Consider the following 10,126-nt stretch of genomic DNA (forward strand, 5'->3'; position numbering starts at 1 on the left):
AAGTAAATGATTAATCAATACCTATTTTTCACAATGAAAACTAAATGAGAACTAAACAAAAACAATGAAAACAAGAACTATAACTAAATGTTTTGCACTCTGTGGTGGGTGCAGATGAGTCAACTCCCAAATAATTGATTCTTCAAGCATCTGGGAGTTGCTCATTTCAACTGTTGGCCAATGAAACAGAGTTGAATCAGCCTTTTATTACGATGCATAAGCTACAATGGCTTGAGGACATTAGAATCAACAAATGTCCAGAATAACAACAAAAATGTACCTGCTAATGATTTAAACCCCGCTTCGCCTCCTTCTGCTATGAACCAGAGGCACTTTTACCCTGTCAGAATACAACAGCTCCATCTAATGGTCAACTGAAGGAGCACAAACACTTATGTTGCTCCAACATCCCCCATGGTTCCTGTCCTAATTCCCCTCAGCGTTCAGCCGTGTTGATTACCTTTCTCCTCTGAGGATGCTGGGAGAATGTAGTTGACCAGGCGTTCAGTGAGAGTCAAGGCACTGTCAGCTCCCTCCTCCGCCAGCTGTGAAATCTTGCTGCTGAGGACGTACTGCACAGCTGGACTCCGTACTGCAGAAGACATCAGGTCTGAGATTCCTGCTGCCAGCTGATGGAGAGAGAGCGTGGGGGTGTTAGTACTGGGGGTCATTTTTATATCATAAGAGCTGTGGGTTTAATTCACGCTGACATTATCAAGACATGACTTAAGTTCTGTACATAACACAGGAGCTCCACATTCAGAATATTAAAATATTAAAGCCATATCTTCTTGGTTATAAAACCTCACATGGACCTTAATTAAAATAAAACAAACACAATTTAAATCATGATTTCAGTCAGAAATCAGTCAGAAAACCTGCAATTAGGCATCGATCAGCTCTGCTACAGGTGATTCTCTGTATTGAGTCAGGAACTGATGCTTCCTCAGTATTTGGTGCTTTAATTGCGCTTATGGAAACAACAACAAAAAAAAGTACTTAAAGAATGGTGCTTTGGAACCATTAATCTGTACTAAATTACTATTAACGTGTAATTTAAATGATATTAAGTTGTACATAAAATACACCAAGTACAGTAGCCGTGTTATATTCACCACTCGTCTCCTACAGTTATAGTTTATTTCTCTGAGCTGCCGACTGAACTCTAAGACACATTAAAGTGTGTGAAGGTTACTTTTGAAATATAAAACATAAAGTAAATTTCATTAAAAAAGTGTCAGGACTGCGGGGTGGACTGACGGAGGCGGACGCACTTGCTAAAACACAGACACATTTTATTTATAACAATAAATAACAAAAAAGAGACCGACTAGGATAACGACAGAATACTTAAACAAGGAAAAACCTAGATAGAGATTTGAACAGAGAAGAAACTGGACAGAGAAACCTAGACTGGGGGAGCTAAACAGACAGAGAGCTAAACAGAATAAACTTAAACACAGAGCTAAACAGACAAACTAAACAGGGAGATCTAAACAGAGAAATACAAACAGTCAAACCAAACAAGCACACAAAACATATGGAATAAACAGACAGACATAAGCAGGGAAGTCAAGCAAGGAACTGATAAGACAGACATGCGAATGTTGACTGCCCAAAAAGAGGAAGCGAGACAAGGGAACTTAAATACACCACACAGACAAGGGACACCTGGAACAGATAACGAGGGGGCAGGATTACAAATGATACTGACGAGTAGGCGGAACAAAGGCGGGACTAGGGCGGAGACATGAACAATAACAAACAGAGCCATGTGCAAGAGCACATGGTGGGGAAAACTGACAGGACAAGGGCGTGACAAAAAGAAATGAACAAACCGTGTCAAAAAGGTCTCTAATAAAATGACAGTAGTAACACAGACTACAGCACTCATACATTAGAGCAAATTCACCAGTGATAATCAACACCATTAGTGTAAAAATGTAAACGTGTCAACACTCTAAGTGTTAATTTAACACATAGTGCTGATTTAACACTGGTGATTTTGCTGTGTACATGACCTATTACACTAAACATATTAATATATTTAAATTGTATTAGTAATGTGGCCAAAAACACACGTTGGTAGGTGGATTGGCGACTCAGAAGTGCCCATGGGTGTGAGTGAATGTGTGTTGCCCTGTGAAGGACTGGCGCCCCCTCCAGTGTGTGTTCCCACCTTGTGCCCAGTGATTCCAGGTAGGCTCTGGACCCACCGCTAACCGCTAACAGCAGTAGGTATGAATATTGGAATGTGACTCGGCAGTGGACGTCCAGCACGAACACAGAACACACCAGAAAGTGAATGGGAAACAGCCCAAGCTTATTTGATCATTTTTAGTCTAAACTTTGTCACATCATTAGCATCATTCACTTGAGATTTACAATATGCTACAAATGCAACACACACACACCCAGGGGGTAGATGCCTCATTCAAAGGCACCTCAGCCATGAGCGGGGTTGAGGGAAGATACAGTGCTGTTCCTTCACTTCCCACACCCCTTTTTTCCTGCCCATCGAGGTGATCGCACCCAACCTTCTCTAACCTTTAAATCACAGCAGATTTTATAAAACTGGCCGGAAAAATGGCATTACAGTTTCACTATCCCTCAGCTTTACCTTTGCAGGGGGGTAATCCAAAGCCGGCATCTTCTCTTCGAGGCGGTCCAGTCCTCGGCAGGCCAGAGAGTTGGCAGCTACAACTAAGGAAAACGAAAAATTGAAAGAAATTGACTATTTTGTTGAGGTTTTGTTTCAATGAAAAGCCCTGCACTGAGCCATTTATAATGTGCACCCTGATGTAGCTCAGTGTCTTATTCAGCCATCAACTGTTGATAATCAGTCCACATCCACAGGTTCAGATCAGTCAACATCAAGCTCACACACCTCCTATCGGTGTTGCTTAGACTCATAGCTAGGAAAAAAAGTGCAGGAAAAAAACTGGTACACCAACTTTCCTATTGCTAAGGATGCAAGGTTATTTTTTGTTGTCTGTCTCACCCCACTTCTGTCCCTCTGCCTTTCCAGCTCTTTGTTTTAAGTCAGAGTGATCAAAGCTTGCTGGCCTAGTCATCCAAGGCTGGGAGTTTCTGGATTGGATGTGATGGCCCACTATCTCCCCTCATCAGGAGATGATTCTGCGCTCTCCTGTGGTGCACTGGGCTCTCACATGACGGCATTAACGGCAGTGTGAAAAGAAAAGGTGGTGGGCATCACATGCCTTGAGGGAAGCATGTTCTTGTGCTCACCCTCCCAGTGTTGAGGGGAGTTCAGCTCACAGCTAAGGGCTAACAGGGAAACACTGCAGACGATTTGGTAAAACCTCTTCATTAAAAATATTTATTAAAAAATACAACAAGACATGCACATTTCTGCATCGTTTATGACGAGTTCTGAAGCAACTACAGCCACATGCTTCTGTTAACAGTGTAAACATCCATATCTTTCAACTGCTGGAGACTTTTGTTTAAAAGATAATTTGGAAAAATTAATTCTTTTTAAAGTATAGATTCATTTAATGAACTTTCTTGATTTAAATATGAGAGAAAATTGAATCATGAGCTGAGTGTACCATTACACCCCCGCAGTAGACTGTGCATATTCAGTATACAATTCACTGAACAGGAAATGTTCAGACGCATCAGGAGAGGGGAGGCAACGCTGCAGACGTATGATGCAATTCTCCAGTGGCTTCAGAAGATAATAAATCATTAAACATAGATTGAGAAACATTCATCTGACCTTCTGAAATCTACAGGAGTGTAGCTTTCCAGTGTCTGGGGAGCAACCAAGCCATGACTCTAGTTTCACAACAGTGTCAGGTCAGGTGCTGATGCTGGACGGTTCTGGATAACAACCACAGCTCCAACTCATCGCAGAGGAATTAGATGTGGCTGCCCCTCTCCAGAAAACAAACCCAGTGCTTTAGTGTGCTTTAAACACGTCTAGCCCAAGCCATGCACAGAGCATGGAGAACTTAGGCTCATGTGCAGCTGCTCCAGAGCATTTGGGTAAACCTTTATTAGAATGGGTGTCTGCAAATGTTTGTACGCTTGAGCAGTTCCTCCGAATACTCGTTTTCGTAGCAGCTTTTGATTTCTGGGAAGAGCATTCCAGAGATCCCAACATCTGGATCAGATGTTCCCTCCCAATGCCAACGAGGCGTCTCCACTCTCACTGAGTTCTGCATCACTTCCATAAGTCTTTGAGTCAATTCTAATCAATACCAACCTTTATAATAAAAGCCATAATCACAGCTTCACCCCAGTGAAGGAGTCGTCCGACTATTAGCACCACACAGCTGACCAAGACGACCCTTCATCTGCCTGTGCCTTCAGAATCTCCCCACTAGCTGCACACAGGTCAGGCTGAAGTCAGGAATCACACTGTGTCTAGACAGTGCTGTTCTCCCAGTGGAAAAACAGGGCTGAAATGTGACACTAAGACTCTGGTCCAGCTCCAGTTAATTGGGACAGATCAGAAGGCTTTTAAACAGACATTCACCGTCCTTAAAGTCTTAGATACCAGCTCAGTTCTGTCACTGTGGAAAGATGTCTCATGGAAAATAAAAGCCTGAGATGAAATATTAGAACTAAAGTCATCTGTCTTCTGGGCAGTGGTCACTTGATCACTTCCAATAAATAAAACTGTCCAGAAATGGGCTGAACTCCTTCATAAGAGCTCGGAGACTTTCAGTTAGTGATATTTCTTCAGTGCATTCATTACTTGTTAGGTTTAAGAAGCCTACAGGGTTGTCACACCATGTCCTCGTGGGAGTCTTATGTGGAAAAGGCTTAGCTCTGTTCATGGTACAATTTGGTGGTAAAATGTTTTTCTCCTTACACTGAGGTATATTTATTTTAAATATGTAAACTCTTCAGACAAAAAAAAAAAAAAAAAAAAAAAAGATTCAAAATGACTTCTGGACACAGTAAGGGGTCTCTGAGCCGTGACACTACTCTAAAAGGGGCCTCTGCCAAAGACTCCATCTCCCAGAATGCTCTGGGGTGATTTTCCAAATTATATTGAGGTGGAGAGGCGGCTATTTAAACCCCAGAGACACACTCAGAAGACGCTGTGCCTTTGTAAAGGAGCAGCTGGTACATGGTTCAGGAAAGAAATAAAAAAATAAAAAAGTGTTCAAACAAAATGAACAGAAAATGAGGCACAAATCAGAGAAAACAAAGTGAGGTAAATATCAGAGGAATGTTGACAAATCTATGTAAAACAAGAGGAAAAAAACTGCTTTATTGTTGTGCTCCTCAGCTTTGAAAAATATCCTCATTTTTGAATGATGTCTTTTTTGTTTGCAATTCCCCACCTTTTTTTTAAAAATCACCAGCCTCAGACAGGTCTGCCCCTGCTCACACTCGCCACTGTGTGCTGCAGCAGTAATGTTCCTGTGCTTAGTGGCTATAGTTAGTGGTTCAAACCCTAACTCTGCCAAGCACACACACACACACTCACCCAGCACTCACTCTGTCTAGGTTTATAGCTCAGTTTCATGTCACACACAGGACCCCACACTGAGCTTGAGTTTCTTCCACATACTGCATCATCTACACAAACGCAGCATATACCACTTGATTTTTTTTACATTCTCACCTCTAAATAAATACTCCAGTTAAACCTAACTCAACATAAAGGAAGTGCCTGTCTGATGTGGGGCAGACAGTGTGTTAGGGGACTCACGCTGAGGCTGCAGTAAGTGGACAGCAGGCTGCATGCTCCGGGCTGCTAGGATGCCAGCGCTCCTCACACCTTCTTCACACACTCCACACACAGAGGACAGGAGTGGGTTCGCAGCCTTAGCGCTGGAGTATGAACGCCCGATGACCTCAAACGTGATGCTGACACTCGGGAGGTTCCGGAGTCTTAGAAATAAATTCTGTAACAGTAGAGAGAGAGAGAGAGAGATGCTTGTATTTCATATTGATCTATCACTGACATTTTACACCCTTCACATGCAACACTCAATTTCAATAAAACAAAACCAATAAAAATCTGGAGATAAATCCTGTGGGGTTTCTCTAACGTGATTAATGTCTGTATTCAAAGTAGTCTGTTAGAAGTCTGTTTAATGTTTGGTTAAAGCAGTGGTTCTCAATCCTCTGTCCTGTATGTCGTAGTTTTCTCCTCACTCCATCCCACCCACTTAAACTTCAGAAGGGTTGTGTTAATTAGCTCATTAGTTGCATCAGGTGTGTGGAGAGCAGACAGATGTTTAAACTGTGCAGGGCAGAGGCCCACCAGGACCAGGATTGAGAACCACTGGGTTAAACTCACGTGATGTGAAATGCAGGTCCTGGGGCCATGGCCTAAAATGGAAAATCCACTTTACACCCTTGGTACATTTGTATTAATCTTTCTTACACAGAAGTGTAAGCGATCAGGATGATACTCAGGTTCCCCTTGTTCCTTTTTTTTCCTCCAAAAACGAAGGCGACATTCATGACTGTAATCAAAAAAATTTCTAAAATTCGGAAGGTGTTTCCTCACCATTTTGCTGCTCTCCAGTCTCACTGTTAGTAAACAAGTAAAAAATGTTGTCCCATGCTAGGCCTTCTCTCTCTCTCTCTCTCTCGCTCTCTCTCTCTCTCTCTCTCTCTCTCTCGGCTCATGGCAGAGGCATCTGTTGTTTTTATTATTTATTTTTTTATTTTTTAGACAACAGAGAGAACTCAATGTTGAAAATCATGATCTGAGATGAGGATGTTGCTCTATTCCTGTCTATAATATTATATTGACATCTATATATCTACAAAACTAAACAGCTCAAGTTACAAATGAGTTTCTGTGGGAATTCAAACAGAGAATAGCTGCGTACAAGCAACTGTCATTTTTCTGCTCAAACACACCGTTCCACCTTTAAAAGAAGCAGAGCTTCGGAACGTAAACAAACCAGAGAGAACTGTTTCCCCACAACTGTAGATGTGCCCTTTAATATGAGACCGTGGGCTAAGTTTCACATCATGTCTCTCTCATGTCAATCTCTTGGTTTATATCTTATTGAACTGACTGTTACAAATCTGTTTAACTTTAACAAATCCTCCTACCATGCTTTTGTCAAATGTGGTGTTCCACAAGGGTCAATTATTGGTCCTTTACTACTAACTTTATATGCTCCTGCTGGGTAAATCAGGTATTCTGTTATATTGATATGTTGATGACAGCCAGATACATACCAGCAAAACCTAATGATTTTTGTGTTTCTGCAAGACCTGCCTCAACATCATATTCTGAATTAGATTTAGCTAAGTGAATCAACAAACATGCTGTTACTGATATTAGCCTGCTGTGCTTAGCCTGAAAAAGCTGACTTTACACTTATTTGTGCCAGCTATGTTGTTGTTAATCTCACTGCAGCTGGGTTTCATTTACATTTAATTCTGTTAACACAGGTTTAATTAGTTTAATGGATTAGCATATTTAAAGGCTAAATTGGTCAGCTTAAAGAGCCTGTATATCAATCACAGCAAATCAAACTCCTCCCTTCAGTGCTGCTTCAGAAGCTCCGCCCCCTACATTTACTCCATGCCAACTGCGTAAAGCCCCAAAGTTAACATCACCACTCTGAAAAATTGTGAAAACAAGACTAATTGTCCAACCCAAATCTACCATTACCGGGTGTTGGCATCATAGCTATTGGGCTCCAGCACTGCGTTACTAGGCTGCTAGCATCACTGTACCTTGCTGCTAGGTTTGAAGGCTGAAAGTAATGTAGCTTTACCTTCTAAAGATGGAACTGTATGTAAATTATTTGTGGTTTAAGTTGAACTTGCGTGTAAGCTCCTCCCTTGAGGATTGGCTGGAGCAGTGTTTTGGTGTTTTGTCTGAACCACTTTGAACATAGCCCTTCTCTGTAAATGGGGAAACAAACGTGTTTTTCTAGTGCGAGAACAGACCTGAGAGTGAGTGAATGCTGAAGAAACACTCTAAATTTAACAAATAAAGCACCTTTTATAAGCCATGTTTCCAGACAGACTGGCATGTGTTAGCTTCCAGACAGACTGGCATGTGTTTGCTTCCAGACAGACTGGCATGTGTTAGCTTCCAGACAGACTGGCATGTGTTAGCTTCCAGACAGACTGGCATGTGTTAGCTTCCAGACAAACTGGCATGTGTTAGCTTCCAGACAGACTGGCATGTGTTAGCTTCCAGACAAACTGGCATGTGTTAGCTTCCAGACAAACTGGCATGTGTTAGCTTCCAGACAGACTGGCATGTGTTAGCTTCCAGACAGACTGGCATGTGTTAGATTCCAGAGAAACTGGCACGTGTTAGATTCCAGAGAAACTGTCATGTGTTAGATTCCAGACAGACTGGCATGTGTTAGATTCCAGACAGACTGGCATGTGTTAGATTCCAGACAGACTGGCATGTGTTAGATTCCAGACAGACTGGCATGTGTTAGATTCCAGACAGACTGGCATGTGTTAGATTCCAGAGAAACTGGCATGTGTTAGCTTCCGGACAGACTGGCATGTGTTAGATTCCAGAGAAACTGGCATGTGTTAGGTAGCCGCTAGTGCTATCTTTTGGACTTTTCCACATTTATTAATGTATTAAATATAAAATGGACTAATTGGTAACTTAATTAAGCCTTGTCCGACTGTATCCACCTTTCAATGGAAAAATCACAATCCAAAATGCTGTGTAGCCCAGGACTAGGCTTAATAATCCCCTCTCTGGGAAACTACCCCTCTATGTATAATATAGGATATGCTTTTGTGAGTGAGTAAAAACAAATGTTATTAAATGAGCTGGATGTATATTTAACAATTAAAAATAACACTGATTTTTGTCCTTTTACATTATTATTCTTATAAAACGTTGTAGCATTTTAAGAGCGGAGATATAGAGCAGACTGGGATATGCCTGCTGCGGTTGATCACCTTACCATTCACTGGTGTGCTAGTTATATGTGCTTGCTGAACACTATTGTTGCAATGTAGAGAATAAAAAGCCTTTTATGCAGAGGTCACAGGAGACAGGAGATGCCAATGCCCCCGGTTACCAAACCTGATCAGCAGCTGACCTCTTTTCGTTAAATAAACAACTGAGGACGTGATATTTGGAAAAATGTTTTCTTTCTAATCTGTAATGTACATACATCACTATTATTTATATACATTTTAAACAAATAAAAGCATACAGTGAAGAATATTAATTACAATGTCTAACTGATAAAATGAATGAACTGTGATGTTCCCAGCCTTCGTCTGTACACAAAAATCATTACACATTTGTTTAATTAATGTAAATAATTACCACCCACCACTGTCTAATGGCACTATTTATCAGTTTGTAATGTTTTGCCAACTGCCTTCCGTTTCTTAAAGGTGGTTTAAATTATATTAAAGTGTGTTACCTGTTTATCTTCAGTTTTATCCTGGTCTTTTTCTGCTGGAACCATTTTCCAAGATCCTCCTGACGTAGTAAACCCTGCAGCTGGACAACCACACTCAGTTAGCTACAAACAATACTCATTTACAGTGGAATATAACACAGAATGGCTCTCTGAAATGCAATACCTCAATATTTATATATAATGGATAAAATGGTGCCGTTACCGTAAAGTTAAGTACTTTCCCGAGTCCAGGGGTTAGAGGCAGTGTGTCCGAACTAATGGGGCTACTCCCCTTGGCTCAGGTGTTCCTCCACCACTGCTCAGACATGATTTCAAAACCACACTTTTCACCCACATTGTGTAAAAGAGCGTTTAGGAAATGGTTGGCTCTGTTTTCTTATTTCAGTGAACTTGCATCAACATAACCTTGCCCTAAAGTGACCTCATGGTGACCGTCAGGAAACAACTCTTTATACAAGCTTAACACTTGAAATAAAATTGTTGTTAATAATAATAATAATAATATACACAGCGTTTTTTACTATTAATTTAGCCTTGCCATGAGAGTAAAAACACACACACACATGGAGCACTGTGAACACACACACACCTGGAGCAGCATGCAGCCACCTCAGTGCACAGGTACCATTTGGGAGTTGAGTGCCTGTGGATGTCAAAGGAGGAGACAGTGCTGCTCCTTCACCAGCCCCCACCCACATTTTTCCCACCAGACCCGGGAATCAAACCAGAGATCCTCTGATCACAGACTCACTTCT

The 10,126-nt window shown here is 41.4% G+C and overlaps 1 protein-coding gene across 4 annotated transcripts in view; it reads right to left on the minus strand.

The window, feature by feature from the left end:
• plin1 (perilipin 1) overlaps positions 1–9,693 on the minus strand; it is a 32,979-nt gene extending 23,286 nt beyond the window's left edge. For 2 of the 4 annotated variants that reach the window (XM_066684987.1, XM_066684989.1), the window contains exons 1-5: positions 9,574–9,666; positions 9,372–9,451; positions 5,693–5,888; positions 2,621–2,703; positions 461–629 (exon numbers count right to left, since the gene is read on the minus strand). In XM_066684987.1, coding sequence (XP_066541084.1) covers positions 461–629; positions 2,621–2,703; positions 5,693–5,888; positions 9,372–9,416 — 493 coding nt within the window. In that variant the 5' untranslated portion in view covers positions 9,417–9,451; positions 9,574–9,666. Of the gene's footprint in view, positions 1–460; positions 630–2,620; positions 2,704–5,692; positions 5,889–6,035; positions 6,124–9,371; positions 9,452–9,573 lie in introns of those variants that run through there. The other 2 variants (XM_066684988.1, XM_066684990.1) reach the window with 2 other exon arrangements.
• Between the last annotated feature and the right edge of the window lie 433 nt (positions 9,694–10,126).

This window comes from Hoplias malabaricus, chromosome 11 (assembly GCF_029633855.1).
Source record: "Hoplias malabaricus isolate fHopMal1 chromosome 11, fHopMal1.hap1, whole genome shotgun sequence".
Lineage (NCBI taxonomy): Eukaryota > Metazoa > Chordata > Actinopteri > Characiformes > Erythrinidae > Hoplias > Hoplias malabaricus.